Raw genomic sequence first — 24,419 nt, 5'->3', positions numbered from 1 at the left:
TTCGCGCTTTTCTTCCTCCTCGCATTCTCCTTTCCTATTCATTTCCTCCGCGCCTGCCTGCTGGCCGCCGTCGCCTCCATCAACAGGCAGCAGCAGCAGTAGGAAGGACCAACTTTTCCAGAATAGATAGATGAGGAGGACAGCCTCCCAATTGGAAGGAGGAGGCAACCGAGGCTGCACTGGAAGTTGAGGGGAAGGAGGAGTGTAGAAGGTCGGCAACTCAAGGCGAAGCACAACTAAGCGTCTCCCGGGGTAGTTTATTGACGACGTCGGGTAGCAGGAGCGACAAGACCGAAGAGCAGAAGACAGAAAAATATAAAAAGAGCGAAAGGGAAGGCCCCGCGATTCCTTCTCGTCAAAGGAGGACCCTCCAGCGGCAAGCAGCAGGCGGGCCCTGAACAGTTCTTTTCTTTTTTTTCCTTGCAGAGAATAGGCAGTACACTGCCGCGCAGGAGGCGCGTGAAGCAGCACGGTTTCGGCGACCGGCTACGCGGCGTCGGAAACCAATTTCACGGGTGTCTCGTGGATGCCCCCCTCTCGCTCCCTGCCGCGATCGGACCCTCTTTTGCTCTTCTTGTACTCTTTCGTCCTTTCGGGGGTGTGTGTCACGCGCGTCGTTCGTTCGACGGAGACATGGGACTGAGAGGACAACAGTGCACAAAGCTCGGCAGCTCAAGATAACGCGCAAGGAGAAGTCACCGGGTGTAGCTAGCTCGTCAACCGAAGATCCCCGTTGCCCCCCCCCCCCCCACCCTTCCTCCTCTGCGTCAGCCGCATGCACCGTCGTGTTCCCGGACCCGCCTGCATTTTCGGACGCTTCACGCACTTTTGTTTCTTCTGACTGTCGAGTCATCCCGAACGTCAGATACCGCCTGCGAAGGAAGCGACGTTTTCTTCTTTTTTAACCTTGCGTTACTGTCAACCAGCAAACACGTACGAATGGCCCTCATGTAAGCGACGGAATATACCGTTCCATAAGAGGAAGCAAGAATTAACGAGAGGCATGACGTGCCGCAAAAGCTAATAAATGCCGACTACAGTCGGTAATTAAACGATGCTTCTGTGAAATGCAAAGGAAAACAGCGATCGGTGATCACGGTGGTTATGCGGTCACAAAAACAAAACGATTCGAGATTTCAGTTGTTTTTCCCGATTTATCCGCGCCAAAAGTGGCCTTTCATCGCCCACATTTTTGCGTTGTACGCCTACTTCCTGTGTGATTCAGGAATCAATCAACGCAGTTGGCAACAGCCCGGTTAAGGGATAAATTTTTTTTTTTTATTAATAGCCATAGTGCATCGGTCGGTAACACTGCCCCCAACCTCGCATTCTCTCGTGCCGTATTTAGTATCCGATTATGGCATCCTATCCCGAGTGCTCAATTCTTATTGGAGTTGCAGTCCATAATTTAAGCAAATAATTTCGTTGGCTACTACTCATCTAGTGAGGCGCGCCGTATAAAAGCCTATACGTTGAGTTAGTTCCGTCCAACCGGTTGTCGTTCTTAAGTCCTCGCCCTCGTCGAAGTCCCGCAAATAGGAGCTGCAATACCCGGCACTCAAGCGCAAATAATCTGCAGCCGCATACGGCGGCGGCGACTTGAGCACTAATTTCGTTACGGTGGCCCTGCTTTTTTTTCTTTTTTTTTTCCAGCTTGGCGAAGGGTGGTGCTTGCTTTTTGGCAATCGGGAAAATTAGGCAGCGCTGTGGTACTTCTGTACCACTGCTCGGTGTAGTTCGATTTCATTTTGGTCCGGGCATCATTCATCTCAGCCAGACCGCAGAAAGGAAGTGTTTAAAAAAGAAAGGAAGTGTTTAAGAAGCCACATGTAGGAGCACGCCGGTGAAGTTCGGACTCTCGCGCGAGTGAGCGGAGGGTGTTACTGGAGGAAGGCGCGGTGGGAGGGAGGCGAAAAGGGGTATGGCAGACTTGTATTGGAAGCATTCTGTCAAGGAGCGGAGGTGGCACGCGGAAAGCGAAAGGCGCGCCTGCCTCGCGCTTTTGGTCCTATAGCTCGGCCTCCTTCCCATGCGCCGTTTTTCCCACCCAGTAATTGGCGCCAGGCGGGGGGGACAAGGCATCGTTGCGAGAAGGCCGCGACCTGAGGACCTGAGCTTTACCGTGCACTCTCTTCGCTGTTCATTTTTCCCGCCCTCCTTCCTTCTCTGCGCACCACAGCGGCGTCGGTGTTCGGTTTCCGGGCGGCTCGTCCGACGCGAAGAACGCCCACCCGTTGGCGGTGAGCTGCGCCCCGAACCCGCCTCGCCGGCCCGACCGTTCTCCTTCCGGCAGAGAAGCCCGGCATTAACCGGGCGTTCTCGGTGACAAGAGCGCGCGGCACGTTTGCGAAAAAGGGTCCCGCGGCGGCCGATCGTTAATGTCCGTAACCGCGACGAACGTGCGCGTATGGTTCTCCGTCAATAATGGCAGCACCGTTCGCTCACCGGGCGCTTGGCTTCGAAGCGCTCGAGGGGGAGATCAGTCCACGCGGTCAACCCGTTCTTTCCTTTCACCCGTTCCGGCTTGCGGCGCTATACTCTGCAACAAAGCCGGCACTCTCAAACACACGCATCGCCCGAGTGCATTCATTCCGTATAGCGTACGCTCTGCATGAGCGTACCAACACTGAAGCGTGCAGTTGGAGAGCGTTAACCAGTGGGTTATAGTTATGTCTTGGTGTAACGCCCGCTTCGAGGAGCAATGCGAAAGTACGCTGTTATATAGGCTACCGATAGGTCGAAAGGAAAGTCGCTAGATGGATAGCCATTTCCGAACGAGTTACAGTCATCTTATTCCACAGTTCGACACGGCTGGTTGGCTGTTACCTGGCGCCCGCCATTGCCATACCATTATTAGCGCGCTCCGGGCACTCCAATGCCATGCGACGCATCGTTAACGGCTGCATTGTGTGGAACAGTTCTCTCGTGTCAGCGGAAGCGCCTGTAAATGTGCTGGCGGAATAAAACATTGCTCTTAAGTCTCCCGAAGCTGCTCTTGGAGCAGACTCGATAAATTGTAGAAAACACGCTTTAAGTATATGTATATACCGGGACGGTTATACGAGCGCTGAGGTTAGCGCATAATATATTGCTCGAACCAGGTTTCACTTCATCGTCCCGGCTCGCAAACTAAGGGCGGGCGAACGAGAGCGTAAGACGAAGAAAATGCCGAAGGGGGAAAGGGCGGCCTCCTAATGGGAGATAGTCAAGCGGAGACCTAATCACACCGAGGGCATGGAGCGCGATGCCGCCGAAAGCGCTTCCGCTGTAATGCGACAGTCGCGTGATAGGCTGCAACCTCCTGGCAGAAACGGAACGACCGGACCCGGCGTGGCATTTTAAGATACGACGGCGCGCGTGCACGTAATCTCGCAGCGGAAGCATCGGTGCGTCTCGCTCGCACGCCGCCGCGACGAGGTATATACGCAATGTGCTCGGCGCTATATACGCGGCGGAATGCCGCCGCCGCCTGCGTGGTGCACTATTATTTGAGCGGGGACGCTTTCCTCCCGCGGAGCCTCGGCGACTATATATATGTATGCAGATTGGTGCGCCTTAACCAGCTACGCCTGATTACAGGGGGCGCGGTCGGCTCAATAAATTTTGCCGCGCGCGGCAAGCCGGAGTGGCGGAAGAGTGAGGGGGGAGGTCTCTGGAAGGCCGGGAGAGATAACCCGTTGTCTTCCTTAATCGCGCTCTAGAGTAAGCAAGTGGGGACGCCGAAAGTAGCAAGAAAGCTATGCGCGACGAAAGGAACGAGGTTCTGGACGAGTGTATAAGGGTCGGTACGCCTTTTGACGAGAGACGCACGAGGTGGCTGCAGTGGACGGGGTGGCTATTGTAACCCGTCACCTGCACGAAAGTAGACACGTAGATGGGGTGATATCTAACCATTTGAATGTAGCTTAGCACCACGTTAAGATGGATGCCAACTTGCACTTTCGTGGTGATATTCGGTGGATCAGCAAAGGCATCAGCGGTTGTAAGCCTTCTTCTTGTTTTTTTCATTTGCTCTTGCTCACGTGGCAACTACCTCACGCACCGTCTGAGCCAATTCGTACAAGTTCTAAAAGCAAAAAAGGAACAGCTCACTAGAAGCTCGGGTGTTGATGTGCAGCGTGAAAGACAGTGGCCGATTAATTCGTTAGTTTGTTTAACCGCGCTTAAATTCTTCCCGTGCCAACTTTGTTTGCTTTAAATGACCAATATTTCACGGTATCTATATGACTGATTTATTTTGAACAATTATTGCAATATCAGTAGTTCATTTGTTATTTTCTGTCGTATATTACTGTCAGCTATTTCTTTTTTTATGTTCTCGAGTTGCAGATAAGGCAAGCCAACAGAAACATTCTTAATGAAGCGCGATATTTCTTGGAGCAGAAGCGATAATTCATCATGTCCCTATGTACTCCTGCTTCACTCTCGAATAATCGGCGAACCGCATGCGAAGTATTCCTTATACACTAAGCACGCAGCAGCTCAGCATCTTCCACTGCGGATTGCTTGCCTTCGATTTTCTGACTTACTTAGCCTTCCAAACTGACACTATTTTCGCCTCGAAGTGGAAGATGCTTTTCACTTGGACGCCACCTACTATTCCAAACGGTTGAGATCGAGGACGACGAGTTGACCCGGCTACTCGGCGCCCTTTTCTCGGCTTACCATGATCTTAGCCGCGTCGTATTTACGACAAAGGATATCGCGGGGGTAGTATATATCATGCATTACAAGAAGAATTAAGGAAGACAAGCAGAAAGAAAAAAAAAAACACAGACAAGAAATTTGCCGGGAAGAAAGGAACGAAGCGGTGCATTTCCACAACAACAACGACAATGAACAGCGACGCCCTCCAGAGGTCTAGCCTCACATTCCAGCCAGCGCGGAACTCAGGCGCTTGCATCGAAAAGAACGAAGCAAATGAAAGGGTCCGCGGGGGGAGACGCTTTCACAGCGGACGGGACCGAAGGCATCGGAACAAGGCGGCGAGGTTGGGGCTGGCAGAGAAAACCAGTATGCTGCATAGACGCTGCTGCTGCTCCAGACGTCGAAGCAGCTGCAGAAATACGACGACGCCGAAGGCAGCAAGCAGCAGCATGGCGCACGCGCTGTTGTCTCCGGCACTAGCCGCCGCAGATCTGAAGCTTTCGCGGCTTCCAACACTGCCACTCCGGTGGAGCGAGCCTTGGCGAAACAGAGGTACGGCGTAGAACGACAGGCGGTTACGCTATATGGTATCGCGCAGTGCAGCAGAGGCTTGATGATCCGTGCGCGGGAGCACAGTTTCTCGCCCTAGTCGGTACAGTTGTAAAGGCCGTAACTAAGGTACTTGACGCACGCACTACTTTGAAATTATCTCTGAAATGGCGGTGTCAGCGAAGAGAAACTGCAGGAAAAAGGCGGATCTTCGGCTTCCTCTTCTTGTTCTACGAGGGCTACGTGCCGGGCAAGCTGGTACGTAATCGACTTCGACAAAAACGAGTAATAAAACTCGGAAATAAAAAAAAAATATAGCGAAAACGCGCAGGCAATGGGGCGGGAGGGGAAGAGAAGAGAGAGTTCTTGTTTTAGCACCAGCAAGAACACTACGAGACTTAGGGTCGTGTGAGGTCGCGGATTGCGACGGAGACTGGGAAAAGCAGGCTGCTTCATCCGCCGACGTTTCCTTGTAACTTCCTGAATAGCAACCTGCGGTCAGTGTCCGCCGTAGGACACGCCTTCCACTACGAGGTCACTCTCTGGTGATCACGTGTGTTCTCAAAAAGACAACCGAAAAAGATATGCGATATCCAGATCGCGAACTTACGAACCCAAGACAAACCGCGCGGAGGGCAACGTCTGGGACCTTCTGGACAGGTTATAATAGCAGATAGCGCATAAAAAAAGAGAGATAAAAAAAAGAGAGAGCGCATAAAAAAGAAAGAGCACGGTGCCACGCAGACACAAGGCCGTTGAATCTCGTCCGTCTTTCGCGTATATGTATTGGAGCGCCACTGGCTTCCTCTATGCACAGTGCCAAACTGCACTGGCAGCGCTCGATGCCTCGACCGTGCGACGCACCTGCATACCTCAGCAGTCGAAGTACAGGAGGAGGACCTGGGGGAAACAAAACGCGGAGGCCGTGCATTGTGTGCGCGACAAAGGACGCGATTGAGGCTGCCTGCGCCGCAGGTGTGCACGGTCCTCTCGCGGCAGCAGCACCACTAATAACAACAACGCGGCGTCTGCCTTCTCTCGCGGTAGTTGGCGAGGAGGCTATAGGAAGGGTGGCGGTCCCTCCTCACCAGCAAGTCTCCCCTCTCCCGTTTTATGCCACCCGGTAAACGTCTTCAGCGGCCAATAAATCTGCGGCCCGCGCTCGGGCTCGAAGCCTGCGGCTGACGGCTCGGCTAAGTTGTGTTTATGGGCGCACAGTGGGGGCCCCGCATTCAGCGATTCAGCGCGACTGTCACACGGCCACCACCACCGTGGGAGGGTCCCGTGCGTGGCGGCGGCGCGGTTGCTGGGGCGGCGATCAGGAATGCGTGCCGCCGCCGTTGCTTTGCGCACTCGCATTTGTCGCCACGCATTGCACCCAGATGCAATTAGTTTCGCACCTGCCGCCGCTAGTGACGCTGCGTCGAAGAAGGCGAAGCGGCGGAAGGCACGAATCCACACTGGCCGCAAGTGTACAGTTCGAAAGGTTGCGGACCGCGAGGGCTATACGAAAAACCAAATTTTCTTGTGGTATAAAAGCGGAAGCGCATTATGAAGTTTGGCGTACGGGCACTGTACTGCATGCATGCGTACTCCGAATTTCTAGGCTGCGCAGCTAACTTTCTCGTGTTTGATCTTTGTGCCTCATTAAAATTTGCGCGTCTTCTTCCTCTAAATTTTAACCGCGACTTAGCTGCATCATCTTTATTAAGCGAAAATGCTGAGATTCAGATGCACATATAGTGAGCATTTTTACTAATGAAATTGGGACAACAGCGACTATATACAATTCTTTTCCCGCTCAGAGACTGAAAATCGGAGCATCCGTGGTAGCAGCAGGTTATAAAAGTCGCTGTCTGAATTAACGCTTCTTGCTTTACCATTCTTCGTTGATGTGTATCAGTGCACGATGCTAATCTAAAGTTTCAACTGTGCGGAGAACTGAAACGTAAAACTCGTTTGCCCTTAGCAAGCATAAAAAGTTTTGCGATTAACCATGTGAAGGAATGAGGCTGACTATGGCACAGCTACGGCCAGCAGCTCGCACTATCGAACGCTTAATCAAGGTAGCGAGGAAGTAACACCTTCGCTGTTATTGCAAAGAATGGGAACGAATAACGAGAAGGTATCCCCACAGAAAGAGATAACAAGAGTGGCACCTCTTGGCCAAGCGCGCGCACGCTCCACGAGCGGACTGTAAATGCCTGGCACAGCATGGACGACCTATATGCATTAATTGAACTCGCTCATCTATCACTTAGTTACATTCTTTCCTCGTAGCAACGTCACTTACTAGAGAATAGACCGGCAGCAGTGGGAGTGCGTTGAAACTGGGTCACAGGTGTTGCGTACCAGACTCACGTTTCCGGACTTTTTACAGGCTAAGACTACATATAGGTTTTTTTTTTTTTTTAGCTGCACCAAATTTTTAAAATTGGAAAAATATAAATCACGGTAATGTTTACCATTAGAGTCTACAGATTGGCGCCCTCTAGATCCAGAGCAATTGCCGCACTTACGTGCGTAATTAGCGATGTTAAGGTAATTAACTTTCTAATTAACAATATGTGGCTACAGCAAATGAGTACTTTGGGGCCCGTCCCTGACATTACCTATCCCAACGATCCCACACGAAATACGCTATTCTAAATGTGATCGTTGGGATAGGTAATGTCGAGGACGGGCCCTAAAGTACCAATTTGCTGTAGCCACCTATTGTTGATAATTAGAAAGTTAATTGCTCTGTATCTACAGACTGCCTATCCGTACACGCGAATGGTAAACATAACGTTACCGTGATTTATATTTTTCTAATTTTAAAAAATTGGTGCAGTTAAAAAGAAACACTCTGTACATATTCCGTTCTTTTTGCATTTTTTGTAAAGATCGCAAGGTGGACCAGTGTAAATGAAACGACATAACAAGTAGAGATACTTCCTGCGTCTAAACAGAGAGCAAAGAGAAGATCCTATAGTGCGTCTAGACTCGACAATATAATCTCGCAGATGCCTCTCTCCAAGGGGAACTCCACTGACGTCTTCGTGATGCCCAGCATCTCGACGCAGGAGATCAGTGGTATCGCTATAGACAAGAGGGGCGGGTAGTTAGTCGCACAAACTCCACGTATATAACTGCCCCCCCGCCCCCCCGTTGCCGAAATTCTCACGTTGCCATGTGTGTCCACTGGGAGAGAACTAAAGCAACCCCGCACCCCCTCCCCATTACTCGCCTACATCCTCGGAAATAAATCCCGACCACGGCGCTGCGGTAGATTGGAGGCGTGCCTTAAAGCCGAAAGCAGGTTTTGGCCATAACCGCACGCGTTTCCTCCAGCATACGCCTGTCTTGGCTACTTTCATCAACGGCAGACCATTGACCTTCAGTAAAGAAATTTCGTTTGCCAAATGTCATTTAGCTTCTGTGTGAGCACTTGTTCAGCTAATTGTGAAGAACACTTGTCACTTAAGAAAGTAAACTACAAGAACAGGTGCAGCCGCTTAGCGAAACTGGCGTCTATTAGTCATTCTACTTTTAAAAGAAAGCCTCGCTTTTCATAAAAAGTAAAACGTCGCCATTCTCCTTACCGGTGAAGTAAGCACCAAGTACGATATATTTAACACGCTGCAATTAGATGCAGGTAACAATTTTTGTATGATAAATAAGGCCTGAAGATACGAGTCTGTATCTGGAATGTGTTAGCGCGAACTGGACCTGTGTCGTGCGTCGCAATTTTGAGTTCCCCAAGGTGGACCGTTATGGCAAAGAGAAGAGGAAAACGGAGTAAGCTACGTACCATAAGCCAACATGTTATTTCCTACATTTGGACAACACACACATGCGAAAGGTGTGCACTACTGCAGTTGAGAATAAACATAATCGCGGTTGACTCATTCGGCATTGCGGGAGGTACAGTGCAGGAGCTTTTCTCGCCGACCACCGGTCATTTCCGCCGTTAAGAAGCAAACAATGTGTTCACTCACCGAAGCCTTGGCAGTCCTGGGTACCTTGGCTGACGCGTCGATGGCGAGCAGCTCCAGCTGGAAGACGTCGCTGCCGGCTTCCCGATCGAGCGGCGCCGCCGTGGTCACAAGTCCAGAGTCGCGGTGCACGGTGAACCGGCGGCCAGCCAGCGCTCCGGAGGCCGCCGCACGCACGGAGGTAAGAAAGTACTGCACGCGACCCTGCGGTGTTCCCTGCGCCCGCACCGAAAGCACGCTGGTGCCTGCCGGCTGGTTCTCGGGAACCGTGGCCGAATAGTGGGGTGCCGAGAAGGCGGGCAGTGGTTGCGAACGCTTGTTGGCGCCGAGCACGGTCAGGTGAACGCGCGAGGACTTGCGCTGCGACGGCACCGCCTGGTCCGAAGCCTGGACGGCCAGCGAATAGGACACAGCCGGCCGGCTCACGGCGCGCAGCAGGGACAGGTCCCCCGTGGTGCGGTCAACGGCGAAGAGGCTCTTGTCACCGTCGACCAGTTCGTACGTGACTTGACCGTTGGCGTTGGCGTCCGCGTCCACGGCCTCCAGCTTCATGACGACGTGGCCCTTCTCGGAGTCCTCCGGCAGGATGCCGGCGTCGACTGATACGAAGGTCGGCGCATTGTCGTTGACGTCCTCCACAATGATGGTAACCGTCTTGTGAGACGAGAGGCTCGGGCTGCCCTGGTCGGTGGCCGTCAGCGTGAGCCGGAAGGTGTCGCTGAACTCGCGATCGATCTCGGCCGCCGTGAAGACCACACCGGAGTCCTGGCGCACGCTGAAGTGCGCGCCCGGTGGCTCCTGCGACGTGATGGCGTACGTCAGCTTGCCGTTGGCGCCGGCGTCGCGGTCCACGGCGGTGACCGTAACGACCGGCGTGTGCAGGGGCAGGCCTTCTTCGATCTGGCGGACGATGGCGACGTTGGCGAATTGTGGCGGGTTGTCGTTCACGTCGAGCACGCGCACGGTGAAAGCCACGGACACCGCCTGGCGCGGCGAGCCCCCGTCGCTGGCGCTCACGTTGAGCTGGTAGACACTCTGCTGCTCGAAGTCCAATGGTCGGTCCAGAAAAAGTGCGCCCGTAACGCTATCCACTTTGAAGGCCTCCTTTACGTTGCCCGAGGCGATGGAAAAGGACACTTCTCCGTTGAGGCCCAAGTCGCGGTCGGTCGCCGAGAACCGGTGCAGCTCGTAGCCGATCGGAGTGGTCTCCGGCACGTCCGCCTGGGCGAAAACATTGGCGCATATGAGGCACTGTGACGGAATCGTAAGCTATGCACCTTCAAGAGCTTGATAGGCAAATGCTCCAGGGTTGGAAGATTTCGCATAAGGAAAGTATGATTCTGCTTTGGGGAGACGTGTGGTATCAGTGTACAAAATCATGTAATATACATCACAAATGTATAGTAAATAACAGTGCTTTATGCACAAGAGGCGACCGCGCAGCGCCCTGTCTGCCTCGTTTCTGCGGTCGTTTCTTGTCTATAACGCGCTGTGATTTACCTATATCATGAAATAGAAGAAAGACGAACAGCAAGTACGTTTCTGAAGTGGAAGGCGCGCAATTCCTGCAGATTTGCAACGTGAAGCATACATGGACGAGAAAGATCGCCGTATGATGCATTCTTGCGTTCTTTCGCATGCGTATACGTTACGCATAGGCTGTATGTACCTTGAGTATTTCGCATTACATAAGTATGCATTACGTAAGCCGCACAATTCCCGCCACCCCTTTTCATTTTTCAACGAAGATTTATCACGATATCTGCAATGACGCCTGTATCTAGACAACGTTCGGTCTTGGCGCGTCGTTCAAAACAGTGTTCTTGGAGCCAAAGACGTGTTCCTGTTTGCTACAATGACCACAGCTACAACAGCGGTCTCAAACATGCGGCTCAGTAACCGTGTGTATACACTCAAGGCTTTTCTGGACATTTAACTTCCCCATCATTGTTTCCCCTAAGCATTTAAAAAATACTGTAATCCGCTCCTGGATATCAATCAACGTTTCTAGAGGATATCCTTGTACAACGTATACGCAGTCCAATTTCTTAAGCGAGTTTGATGCCTCTTAACTGTGAAATCTTGAAAACTGTGAAAACTGTGAGAGGAACTGACAACTGGCCAGTATATGTTATGCGACGTTGATGGAAATGAAATGACCATGATTTATAGGGATATAATCCAGCACGCTGTTCGCGATTTAAGTAGGAATTATAATTTTAAGTTGGCAAAGAAAGTCTCAAAAACCAGTAAGTGTTGAGGCCTGGCGGGGAAATCTTGGTACCTCGGATGTAGTCTATCAGATTACTGTACGTAAGTCGGCTGTTTTTGAACACAATTGCATTTGCTATATTATTAGACACTTGCGCTTGATTCTGTGCTTCGGAAATCAAAAGCGCGCGCATGGCTACGGCAACACGCTGAACTGAGCATCACGTGTAAAAGCGTCGTTTCGTTTTCGACCCGATTAATTCCGTTTTTACTGGTTAAATACCAAAGCAGTTGGATAGGAAACCACGAAAACACATAGCTCTTATCGAAGAAATACTTTAACACTTCGGAAAACTTGAATCGCAGGGACATCGACTTCATAACCAAAATAATACTTTCGCGCAGTTACGGCCGCACTTGTGTGCCTCCTACTAATGCCGGCGTACAATCACTATCGCACTCACCTACCACTTTTAGCATGCTTCCAGTGAACGACTACGTCCTCACTGCAGATCGAAAAATTCTGATAAAAAATGTTCCACGGCGTTTTCTGCGTTACTACTTCATGATTAGACACTCTGACCGGTAAGCTTTCCATCGAATTAAAAAAAAAATAGGTACCATGAAAATTGGTTGTCAGTCCCTTTAACTGTGAAGCTCGAGGGCTTTACCCAAGAGAAGTCTAAGAGCTGTCAAGGTATACGAACCGATCAGACAGACCGGTTCGTAGCTTTGGCTCTTAATGCTTACCGTCCATAAGCATTGGCTCATGGACGGTAAGTTCGCCAAGCCACTATACTGTAATTTACACATAACGAGGGCCTCCACGCTCTTGTTTAAATACACACACGAAAGGAACTGCATGCTCCAAGTGTTCCGACAGCACGTCGATTCTCACTCTGAGGGCTCCCAGCGCGAACTCCGGCGCATTGTCGTTCTCGTCGAGGACCTGCACGAGCACCGTGGCTGTGGCCGTGTGCTGCAGCTCGGCCCCGGTGTCCCTGGCGATGACCAGGAGCGTGTAGGCTCCTGCCGCCTCGCGGTCCAGCGGCGCCGCCAGGCTGAGCTGGCCCGAGGCCTCGTCGATGCCGAACGCGCCGGCCTCGTTGCCCGCGGCGATGGCGTACAGCAGCTCGCCGTTGCGTCCTTCGTCGGCGTCCGTGGCGCTCACGCGGGCCACCGTGGTGCCCGGCGCGGCCGCCTCGGACACGCTGGCCCGGTAGCTGGGCCGCGAGAACACCGGCGCGTTGTCGTTCACGTCCGTGATGCGCACCACCACCTGCGCGGGACCCGGCGATGTACAGATGGCGCACTTCGGCCTCGAGGGCTGGAACAGAACTCTGTAACCAGTCTATATATTCAGGTCAGAGTCGAACGAAAAAGCCAACGCGAAGAAGCTGCTCCTTTGAACGCCGATGAGTAGCGCGGACAGAACCATAGTTGTATGTGTAAGCTTTTTGCCTGGAGGGACTCCAACTTATTTGTCGGAGATAAAAGTGGTTTGGTTTATAGTGTATATATAGCGAAAACACAGGATGGACTGGCGAGGCGAAACAGAACTAGCCCTGCGTGCTGCCCTAAATAAAACTTGCACGAGCTAACCCACTATATATATATACGCGATCACCACTTTCTATGGTGAACTCCCTTTATAGTTTGCATGGTTCCAACAACGTCAACCACGTATATCTTTAGGTGTTTAAATTGTCTGCCTGTCTTCTTTGCGTACTTCTTTTTTATTTGCTGTATTCTGTCCCCACTGAACATGTAAACACAACAGGCTGACCAAGGAACATTACTAATCTAGATTAGTCATAGGCGCTTGCTTGCTGTTTAATGTATGGTCAGGAGCGACGCTGAAAGTCTAAGCTATAAGAACACATTAAACCTTTTGATCGTATGTACACTGGCGTAATAGCCACGAAAGGCTGAAAAAACCCGCCGCTTCTAAATTACTCAAAGCACGGAGACGCTGGATTAGGCTTTATGTTCTGCGCTTTGTCTCACTTCATCGAAATAACGGTTCGCATCCCCCTATAGAAGTCGCGACACTTTCATTAATCTGTACTTTCCTTGGCTAAAGGTAAGCGTGATATGTACAGACGGGAGCAAAAGTCTAGAGAACGTGCCATCAGCAAAACGTTAAGAAATTTTCTACCACAGCTGCGCATCGTGGAATTATCTCAGTGTATTTGTCGAACAGGCGCAAGTGGGCTGAAGTACTTGATTTCACACTGGATGCCTAGGCTGGAGAGAGAGAGAGAACAAAAAAGAAAAAAAAGAAGAAAAGAAGAGGGAAAGAGAAAAGAAAAAGAAATCGCGGAATCTACTGTCTCTAGATTTTTGCTCACGTCTGTACCACTTTGCTTGATAAGGCCTTCACCTGCGCCCATATTCATAAGAACCTCTTACGCTAGAATTGTTCTTAAGACAAAATTCAAGCCACTTCTGATGCTGGACATATTAGCGGGAGCGGACAACCAAAGGCAAGCTAGCAGCACTTACAGAGAGCTTTGTGAATACGGGCCCTGGCTAACTATGCAGGATGCCCCGAGTTTCTCGCTCGCCTGAGTTGGTTAGACGGCAGTCCGTGAAGAAATACAGCGCGGAACGTGCGAAAGTAGCAGACAATAAGATATCGAGATAAAGCCACGTATATCGACACGAGCGCACCCTGCGCACGCCACTTCCGCCATTTCAGACGCAGAAGACTGGGCAATGTTACGTGCCGCGCCGCTTGTCGTTATCAACACAGTATCGCAAACCGTGACTGTCCCGCTATCTATCTACACACTCGCGTAGGCCGCTTGCCATGGCTTTCGGGGACACAGCGCGGGCATGTCTCCTCTTTCGGACAATATCTGTCTATATCCACCTGTCTCTCGCGGTACAAGACATATTGTAATAAACTGAAAATTATTTTAAAGCATATTTAGTGCCCACCTTGCACATATTGAAATGCTTATAAACTGCCATAAAGTGCGTAATAAAAATACAACAGAAAACATTTTTTTTTGCAATAGCTTACTTGCACAGGTAATGCACTGGGTGGAACGATAAACAAATGAAACAAGGCACCGACGATTTGACCTCGTGACTCCTTGTTTTTCGACCGCCCATGAGGTGACGCCCATGTGATGATAACCTAAGAGTGAATCTACATAAGCCAATAAAAGAGGAGGCGTGCCGAGGATTGAATTTTATGTCTTGATGCCATTATAGCTCATTCATATTATAGGGCGTCACCACAGAGCGGAGATCCCGAACTTTGTCGAACTCCGGCCTCCCTGCATTGTACCCCATGAGGCCTAATTCACCAAGCTTTTCGTTCGTATGTGCTGTTTGCTCAGAAGCGTGGCAGTTTGGGCGAGTTGGTATGTCATGACTGTTTTAGGCTTGTAGCGCAGCTCAGGAAGCGCAAAAAAGGAAGGAGGTAGGGGTAATCAAAGGGAACGGAAAACAGAGTGAGCGCTAACTTCCAACTGATGGTTTATTTCGTGACACAAGACTACTTATACACTCGGCAAACCATATGACATACAAGAGATAACAAAGAAACCAAGCAACAAAACCGATAGTAACCAAGCGGTAACATATTCAGACAGCCTGTGGCTGCAGTCGGAGATACGCGAATTCATTGCTTAATAATGATAATGAAGGTGAGCTTACACATGCATGGCCCAGACCAATGATAGCCTTTGCATCGATAATTTCTCTTGTGAGCTGATTACGACTGCGACCAAGAATGACGCATTCCTCTAAGACAGGTTCGCAACCACACGTTTTGCAGTGCTGCGCAAGAAACCCCCCAGCTGTAATACAATTCTTGGCATTGTAACCATGTTCGCGCAGCCTGTCATTCAGACGTCGGCCAGTTTGACCAACGTAACGTTTTCCGCACTTGAGTGGAAAACAATAAACAACACCAAGTGCGCAATTAACAAACTTATTTTTGTGGTTCTTGTCACAGGAAAGAGGAGCTACCTTATTGGGATTAGTGAGTTTGCAAATCCTCATTGCATAGCCGCTTTCGTTTAGAGCAGTGTTATATTACATATATGCCACCAACGACTATTTATTATCGATTATCGATTTTCTGCTGACGGTTCCAAATTTCTGGCGCACGCATCGAAGGTGAAAAAGGCTGAACTTCCTGCCAGACCAGCACGAGCAACCGCTGGCTTCAGCCAGCTTCTGCTAAAGATGGCAAACCAGAGTGCGCTCCTGAGGGAGGCGGGCAACCGCACACAATAAGCTGCGACACGAAAATGATCGCGAAGTCAGCTTCTGCAGTCGAATTCGACTGACCAAATGCTTTTTTGAGTTCAAGAGTAAACAGGTAAACACAAGAAATGCGCGGTGTGACACTTAGTGTGCATTGCCATGCACCTATCAAGGTTGAAATGCGTGCGCGCTTGGGTTTCATCCCAAAGGATAGCAGCACACCCGTAAGAGTTAAGAGGAAGGGCAATTCAGGCTAAGCCTCCAGGTGTGTTATTTGTTTCGCTGCCGTGCGTGTCGTCTAGTTCTTTCCTTTGTCCCACTAGTGCGATGCAAAGCAAGCAAACTTCAAACGCCCCTTAAGTGGTTGCCTGACGTGGATACTAGAAAAAAAAAGGCAAAAGGGCTGACGCCGGGAACGAGAGCAAATAAGAAGCACAAGCTACGTATATGTCTGATCGGGAAGGCACTGCACTCTGGCTTCTTCGAAAGACAGCAGGGAACAGTTTGCAGAGCACTTCACATCTAGACCACCCAAGGTCCTTGCGAGCAAAAATTTGAACGGGTCTGTTGCGTTGCCTTCGGCTATTTGCGGCGCTTACAATAACCGTGCGCCGCCAAGGCCCAAAGACAATCGGCCATTTAATGAACCAGCAAAGCTTCGGTTAAGGAGTGCACCGTCTGACATCGGTGACACCAATGTTGGTGCGCACTCCAATATGCAAGGAAATGAATTTTCAGTGTGCACGCTAGCTGGCTCTTTAGTTGGAAGAAAACAAGGGGGGGGGGGGAGGGGGTATAACCGCGAGGTACAGACGATAAGAGACTCGCAACACGCGTCTGACAAGGAAGGCCCCACAGCGGCGTGTACTGAAGACAGCGAAAGAACAGTGGCTGGACAGCTGCTGACAAGACCACCCAAGACCCTCACGAGGTCACACACAAGCCCTGTCACAAGCGTCTCTATTTCTGGTGTCATCGTCACGGTTGTCGTGCGCTCTTCACTTACTGCCGCACGGTGGGACAAGTCTTGTACGTACGTGACAGGAAACATATTCCACAGAGTCGCCATGCACAAGCACATTAGCGCAGTCAAGCATCGAAGGAAAAGCGAGTGCGTGACACGCTCAGCTGAGGAATACAATGCAAGCTGCAAAAACAACGGGAACAAAAATGAATAAACAAATGAGCTGCGCGGCGGGGCGGAAATCGCCGCGGATGCGTACCGAAGTGGCTGTTTAGGGAACACAAAGCAACCAGAGAGAACGCTATTAGATAACATCCCCTTCCTTTCCTGTTCTTTTTACTCGTGCTTTTCTTACTTTTTTTTATTTGAGACCCGAACAGCGAGTGACAGCATTGGACCTGCCAATTTTCTCCTGCGTGTGTGATTCCCCGGCTTGATATTTCTTTTCTCCGGTTCCTGCCTATCATGCTCTCTGAAAGGGTATCATTAGTGGAAGGGCCGGGTCGAGGGGAGTTGGCCCATACCGGTGCGGGATAGCCGTGCGTGTGTGTGTGTGTGTGTGTATACGACCCCGCGTGCGGCTATCTGACTGATGTGGCTAGGCGAAGGGCGCACGAAAGCCAGTCGCGCGCAGCAGAGCTCGGCCGGTGGAATCGCCTACGATATACACCGCGGCGGCGACAGTGCAGCGCGTCTGTTTGCCGCCGCGATCCCGTGCACAAGACAATTTGGAACGGGCGTTGACGCGAGTGCGCGCACTCGTCACGACCGCCGCGGTGGGACGCGGTGTCCTGCCCCTTCCGTGGAGTAAGCGAGAGAGGAGCGCCGTCGGTCGGTCCATGAACCGTCGTCGGCGCTCCGTAGTCGACAAAGAAGGCTAGGCGGCGCAGTGCGCATGCAGCCCACCATTCTCTGGTTCCTTTCCTCCGCCGCCATCCACTTCCCCTCCACCAAACCTCATCGCAGTCGAGAGAATGGAGCCGCGCACACATATGGTCGGTCGCCCGTCCTGTGCGAGATGGGCTTTTTTCCTTCCTTCTCTCCCGCCGCCGTGGTGGTGGTTTGCGGTGATGTCTTTGTCCCCGCGGGGAGAAGTGGAGATGCGGAATTACGCGCTGTTTTGCGCAACACTGGCTCTACCGAAGGCGCGGGCAGTGCTACGAAGCCAGGCAGAAACACCATGCTTTGCTCAAATTCCGAGTCTGATGTTCATCGGGTGGATACATATCCGGGGCGATCTATATTTGGGTCCACACTGAGTGAACTGGCTATCACTGGCTAGATGGTACATACGATAGCTCGGCTTGCAGTCGCTGTCTCTCAATATGCAGCCGTCTGTACTGCGAAGAGGTACCAATATGCGATCACCCTGATAAAAGTAGAAGTTGCTCGCGCAGTCATAGTTTCGAGTTATACGTTGATCGTCATGAATTAGGCTCTGCCACACTGCTCAAGAGCTTGAGGCAGGTTACGCGCGACGCAATGGGAAACAAAGTCGCCAGTGCTCCCACAGGCTTTGCAGTCAACACTCACCTTTGCTTCACCGCGCAGCCTGGTGATGCCGGAGTCGAGCACCACGGCGTCCATGGTGATGGAGTCGTGGCCCGTCAGTGCGAGCAGCTTCTCGCGGTCGAAGTAGCGCAGCGAGCGCACGAAGCCCGTGCGCGGATCGACAACAAAGTCGTTCTCGTTGGACGCCAGCGAGAAACTCAGTTCCGCGTTGCGCCCCCGGTCGCCGTCCTCTGCAGTCAGCTTGCCGACGTGCGTGTCTGGCGGCTCGTTCTCGGCCAGCGAGAAGGTGAACGTGGCGTTGTCGAACGCCGGCGCGTTGTCGTTCTCGTCGAGCACGTGCACGAGCAGCGAGACGGCGGACGAGCGCGGCGGCTCGCCGTGGTCTCGCGCCACAACCGTGAGCGCGTACAGGTCGCGCCACTCGCGGTCCAGCGCCTTTTTCACGTACACGGTGCCATCGGGGAACACTCCGAAGCGGCCTTCGTCGTTGCCCTCCGAGATTTTGTACGAGACGCGTCCATTATCGCCATGGTCGGCGTCCCAGGCGTGCAGCGCGAAGAACCGCTCGTTGACGCTCGTCAACTCGAGCAACGACGTCTCGTACGAGGGCCGCTCGAACGTCGGTGTGTGGTCATTCACGTCCTGCACCGTCACCACGAGCTTCTGACGCGACGTGAGCCGAGGCTGGCCTCGGTCGCTCACCGTCATCTCGAGGGCGAACTCCTTGCCGGCCTGCAGCCTGACGGGCTGCAAAAGCCGCAGCATGCCGCTGCCGTGCTCCACGGCAAACAGGGCCGCGGGCCCCGAGGCGAGTGCGTACTCGAGCTCGGCGTTTACCCCGTCGTCGGCGTCGCTCGCGTCGGGCACGTACAGTTCGAGGCCTGGTGGCCAGCTCTCGGGGACGCCTAGGCGCACCAGGGCCTGGGCGAAGCGCGGCGCGTTGTCGTTCACGTCGCGCAGCGTGACCACGACACTGGTGCGGGCGAAGAAGGACAGAGTGTTGGCAACGACGCCCAGAGTGAGCCGCTGGCTCCGCTCTCGGTCCAGGGGCGCGGCCGTGCTGAGGACTCCGGTGAGCGGGTCCAGCCGGAACCAGCCCTGCGGGTCTCCGTCCACGATGGAGAACCGGGCGCGGTCAACCTGGTCCGAGCGCTCCAGCGACAGGCGGCCCAGCTCTCGCCCCAGGCTCGGTTGGGCGCCGTCTTCGTCGATGGAGAAGCTGTAACCCTCGGCCGGGGACCGAAAGCGTAGCGGCGCCGCGCGACCAGCCTCCCGTACGAAGACCACCACGAGCGCCGTGTCTTGGCCCTCGCTGTCGTGGCTGTTCGGATGCCGAGCCGCCACCTGCGCAATAGTTACGCTGAACATTAGTCTCTCTTTGGCAACAGTGAGAATACACACCACTACAATCCCACGCGTTCGCAGCCATCAACACATCCTCATGGGCATGGCGACGTGTAGCATTTCGAAGGAAAGATAAACGCATGATAAGCAAACTGAAACAAGTAACAGAATAATTGAACGTAAAATGTCACATTCATTGATAATGAATATTCATACGTGGTAGAAATTAGGTGACGTATTCTCGCAGAATGTTCCGACGTGTACCAGAAATGAAAATGCCACTTTCACTCGAAGAAATCGACGCTGCATTGGCGACTTTGTTCTTCGTCACCATGGACCAGATTCACAATTCAAGTCACAAGCTTCCTGGAGTTCAAGTGCCTTCAATTGCGGATTGCATAAGCTGGATCCCTTGCTACAACTGCCATCTAGCCTTTGCCGCGGCGAACCAACTTTACTGTCCCGCTTGTGGCTGGGAGTGTCGTATAGGAATGGCCGAGAGCCCGATATGCGACTCCCGCAGGTGCGAGGAAACGATCCAGCGCCTATTGTGTATCTGCCCTCGATAGACAACGTACAACACTTCTTTTTGCGAACAACTTTAAGCTGACTGGACTCGAGACCGTTCTCTTGAGACAAAGATGCTATGACCGTGGCCACGTCAGTCACTGGCACAAAAAGCGATTTGTGCTCTAGTACAGTACTTGAAGTGCACCGGTTTGAGAGAACGCTTATAGTGTCCCTGTGGATCCTCCCACGTACATGCACTCAGTGCTCACTCTCTTCCTCTTTCTATTCCTTCTTTCCCTTACCCCCAGTGTAGGGTAGCAAACCACACGCATATCTGGTTGGCCTCGCTGCTTTTCCTCTCTTTGCTTTCTGTCTATTTCTCTCTCTTTCGACGACAGGGTGATTGTGGAGATTTGCATGCACTGTCAAATCCATGTCAGCTATAAGTGTACGATGCACTTTCGTTGCCGGAATATATCCGAATCATCCGCACATGAGTATTATAAGAACGCATGAAGCGGCATACTTGCAAAAAACTAAGAGAAAAACATCTGTGCACACTTACGGATGACATGCTATATAAATAGGAAGTAAAGAGTAGTCTTTTATTGTTTATGAGTATCGCCGCCACATATATATATATTATATTTATTGATCCATACGCTTCCACGTTCCATGCGCCTGTTCTGAAGAAAGTTACTTTATGCTCGAGGTTTGTCGATTTTATCCTCGTGACCCTCCCTTTTTATCGTCCAATCGACATGGCCCGATGTCCTCAGTTTATAATTGGAGCGTTATTCAGGGCCGTCATTGGCCAGCGGTGGTATAGTATTGAGAGGACAACCGCGCATTACTCATGCAGGTATACGTTGTTTCAAAACATGCAGTAAATAGCACGACTCATTGAACACTCTCCTTAGTGCCAGTAATTTAGGTGAAAGGCATAGGGAGTGAATGGGAGCATGAGAAAGCGCCGAAGCTTACATTATGTGCCACATGTGTGGAGCGAGGCGTTTATGCAAATCATACATCTGTAAGACAGAGAAAGTAGAAACGAGGCCACACGTTTTCCTTCGACCTTTCCGTGACGGCGCATATGGCAGACCTGTCATCAGCGACGACGAACGGACCCATTTCAGCCACCCGAACGAGGAAAAACGCCACATATACTGCAGGGCGCGCGAGACGTATTGCCACGAATGAACAATCACCGCCTGTGCGAGTTCGAATGGTTTGGAATCGGTTCAAATGACACACCCTAATGCCACATTGCCGCAGTGTTGTAGTACAATGCAGGGCGGGCGGAAAGTATTCTCGGCACTCATAATAGAGGTAGCGCTGGCTTTTTGCGTTTGTGGGGCACGAACGCGCACACACACTCACGCACAACTCTATCTCGTTCTTCCTTTCAAGCATACATGCATGCACGCTCACACGCGCAAGACCGAGGTTACACACACAAACACACGCGTGCACTTAAAGGGACAACGAAGAACAACACACAGACGTGTACGCTAGCACGGTGTGTCCGTGTATATGCATGCACATAGCGGGCGCGCACCCTTCGTATACCCGTGCAGCAAGAGACGCGCACGGCGGAGTGTCAGCGCCCTCTCCTCCGGAACAGAGGAAGAAACAAACGGCAAGAGAGGCGGTCCCCTCGCTTCTTATGAGCACGCGTACAGTACACGCATTACGCGCGCACATACAATTACTACGCTCGCGGCGCACGGGTTTCGCTCGGGCGCGCAGCGCGGCGCCGGCGCGGCGACTACCACCACCGCCGCGACCGCCGCGCGCCGATGAGTGACAGGTGTTCATCAGAGACGGCATGTCTCGTGCCTCGGCACCACCGCCACCACTCCGCTCCTCCCAAAGCCCGACCTGCCGGTAAACCCAGGCTTGCCGCCGCTAGTGGGCAGCGAGAGAGACGCCGAGCCTCGGCTGGTTGCGTGGCCCGAGCTGGTCACGACATTGCCGATGCAAAGCGATCTCATGATTGCCCAAACACGCATTGCCGCCACCGCCGCGCGGGCTCTCCCGCCTAAAAGGATGTCTGTAGACCCGTACTCCTCCTCCTCTGCACGTAACTCCGAACACGTGTTTAGGAAACGCGCGTGGGTGATTTCTAACCTTCCCCGATTTTGTTCTTGGTCCGAGTTTTCTTTGTTTAGCTTGCTCCTTCGTTCAGGAAATTGCGGGCATGTTTTACAAGACGGCATGACGAAAAAAAAGGGGGTCGAAGGCTATCCCAGCTGCGTGAGCGAAAAGAATGCGCCCAGGAAGTTAGTTGAACTGATGACGAAGGAGCGTGTCTTTTGTTGTTGTTGTTGTTGTTGTTGTTGTTGTTGTTGTTGTTGTTGTTGTTGTTGTTGTTGTTGTTGTTGTTGTGTGTGTGTGTGTGTGTGTGTGTGTGTGTGTGTGTGTGTGTGTGTGTGTGTGTGTGTGTGTGTGTGTGTGTGTGTGTGTGTGTGTGTGTGTGTGTGTGTGTGTGTGTGTGTGTGTGTGTGTGTGTGTGTGTGTGTGTGTGTGTGTGTGTGTGTGTGTGTGTGTGTGTGTGTGTGTGTGTGTGTGTGTGTGTGTGTGTGTGTGTGTGTGTGTGTGTGTGTGTGTGTGTGTGTGTGTGTGTGTGTGTGTGTGTGTGTGTGTGTGTGTGTGTGTGTGTGTGTGTGTGTGTGTGTGTGTGTGTGTGTGTGTGTGTGTGTGTGTGTGTGTGTGTGTGTGTGTGTGTGTGTGTGTGTGTGTGTGTGTGTGTGTGTGTGTGTGTGTGTGTGTGTGTGTGTGTGTGTGTGTGTGTGTGTGTGTGTGTGTGTGTGTGTGTGTGTGTGTGTGTGTGTGTGTGTGTGTGTGTGTGTGTGTGTGTGTGTGTGTGTGTGTGTGTGTGTGTGTGTGTGTGTGTGTGTGTGTGTGTGTGTGTGTGTGTGTGTGTGTGTGTGTGTGTGTGTGTGTGTGTGTGTGTGTGTGTGTGTGTGTGTGTGTGTGTGTGTGTGTGTGTGTGTGTGTGTGTGTGTGTGTGTGTGTGTGTGTGTGTGTGTGTCGGAGTGTCCTAGACTTTTTACAAAGCGAAAATTTTTGTTTGGCGCACTCCAGTGTCTATATAGGCTCTCTACACGACATGGCGTTTACGCGTGGACACTTTCGCGTGGCCGCGCGCATCCTTAAATATATACACATTGCGACGAAACCATGGCGCACATTGAGTATACATATATGGCAGAATTATTTTTATATTCTCAGCGCATTTTCCTTCAATTTACCTTTGCTCCGTTCGAGTATAGTTACCCAGAGCGAGAATCGTTACGAGTGTCAATGTAGCCGCCTCCCTGTCGTGGAATGAGCCTCGTCATTCTTAAGTGAATGCTTTCCCATCACTCTTTAAGGCGACTTTAGTTGCTGTCAAGTGAAAGCAAGTGCAGTGACATCGCATCAGTAGCTGCACACAGACGTCGTGTCTCTCCCTCATTATACATCATTAGTAGCAGACTATACCCGCGACAGCTATACCTCACAGCGGGGACGTCGAAACGACATCTGGGAATGCTCAATATGAGTTATATTATCGTGGCGCAGTGATATCACATGAAAGGTGCGCTGCGAATTGTGCAAGCGGCTCAACGCGCAGACCAATATGTGTGCAACTTTGCACACAAACTTTGCGTGTATCCTTTGACTCGGTCGGTTCCCGCACTGTAGCCTTCTACAATGAAGCCCGCATCGTGGATTTACTGCATAGGCTCTAGCGCATCATGCGGATTAGCGACACCACGTGGTGCAACACGCGGAGACAGCGTCCGACGCCCCAGAGGGCGGTCAGGCGACCCAGGCGGGGGTCGCCTGACCCCCGCCTGACCCTCCCTGACCCCAGGGAGGTTCAGGCGACCCTCCGAGAACTGGCGGCGCGCGCCCGTGCGCGCCACCAGATCTCGGAGGCCAAGCCCTGGGTTTTTCTTGATCGCCTGAGCTCCATTTCCCAGCGTATTCATGCCGCAGCTGACAACCTGCGAGTTTCTCGCAGGCACTATGGGTTTACAAGAGAGTTGAGTTAACAGGATGCTCCATGCAACGAAACAACCGCACAGAACCGTCGCGACAGAAACCGCATTAGTGGCGCGTTTCCTTTTCAAAATGAGCGCGCGCGCGCAGTGTTCGGTCGCGAATTTCTGACTGAGCGGCTGAAAGTCAGTTACGAGGCACTGCGGCTGGTTTGTTAAACCTTGGGCATGGCAGGCAGCGCACGTGCGGCGCCCCTTGTCGCCGCGTCTCCGCGCGTTTTACTGTCGGCCGTCGAGCAGCAGACAGGCGGAGCGGGCGCGTCGCACACAGCGGGTCCTGAAAAACTGGTCTGGATCCCAACTGCTCTTGTGCAGCGAGTGACTTAACCGAGGCGTTTGCTGCTCGCGGAAGATTTGCAGCGCGTCTGTCTGCGGTGTCGCCCTCCGCGCAGTTCTCGCCGCACTCTCACGGTGCGAAGACGTCGAGAG

The 24,419-nt window shown here is 52.2% G+C and overlaps 1 protein-coding gene across 1 annotated transcript in view; it reads right to left on the bottom strand.

Annotated features, from left to right (window-relative positions):
• The window catches only part of ft (cadherin-related tumor suppressor fat), a 117,163-nt gene that overhangs the window by 58,739 nt on the left and 34,005 nt on the right, over positions 1-24,419 (bottom strand). Inside the window, exons 2-5 of the mRNA XM_072287500.1 lie at positions 23,799-23,936; positions 18,106-19,428; positions 12,283-12,663; positions 9,177-10,394 (exon numbers count right to left, since the gene is read on the bottom strand). Of these exons, the coding sequence (XP_072143601.1) occupies positions 9,177-10,394; positions 12,283-12,663; positions 18,106-19,428; positions 23,799-23,936 (3,060 nt within the window). The remainder of the gene's footprint in view (positions 1-9,176; positions 10,395-12,282; positions 12,664-18,105; positions 19,429-23,798; positions 23,937-24,419) is intronic.

The sequence above is a fragment of the Dermacentor andersoni genome, chromosome 4 (assembly GCF_023375885.2).
Source record: "Dermacentor andersoni chromosome 4, qqDerAnde1_hic_scaffold, whole genome shotgun sequence".
Lineage (NCBI taxonomy): Eukaryota > Metazoa > Arthropoda > Arachnida > Ixodida > Ixodidae > Dermacentor > Dermacentor andersoni.
Note: the sequence above shows the minus strand (reverse complement) of the source record. Positions and strands in the feature narration are given on the sequence as shown.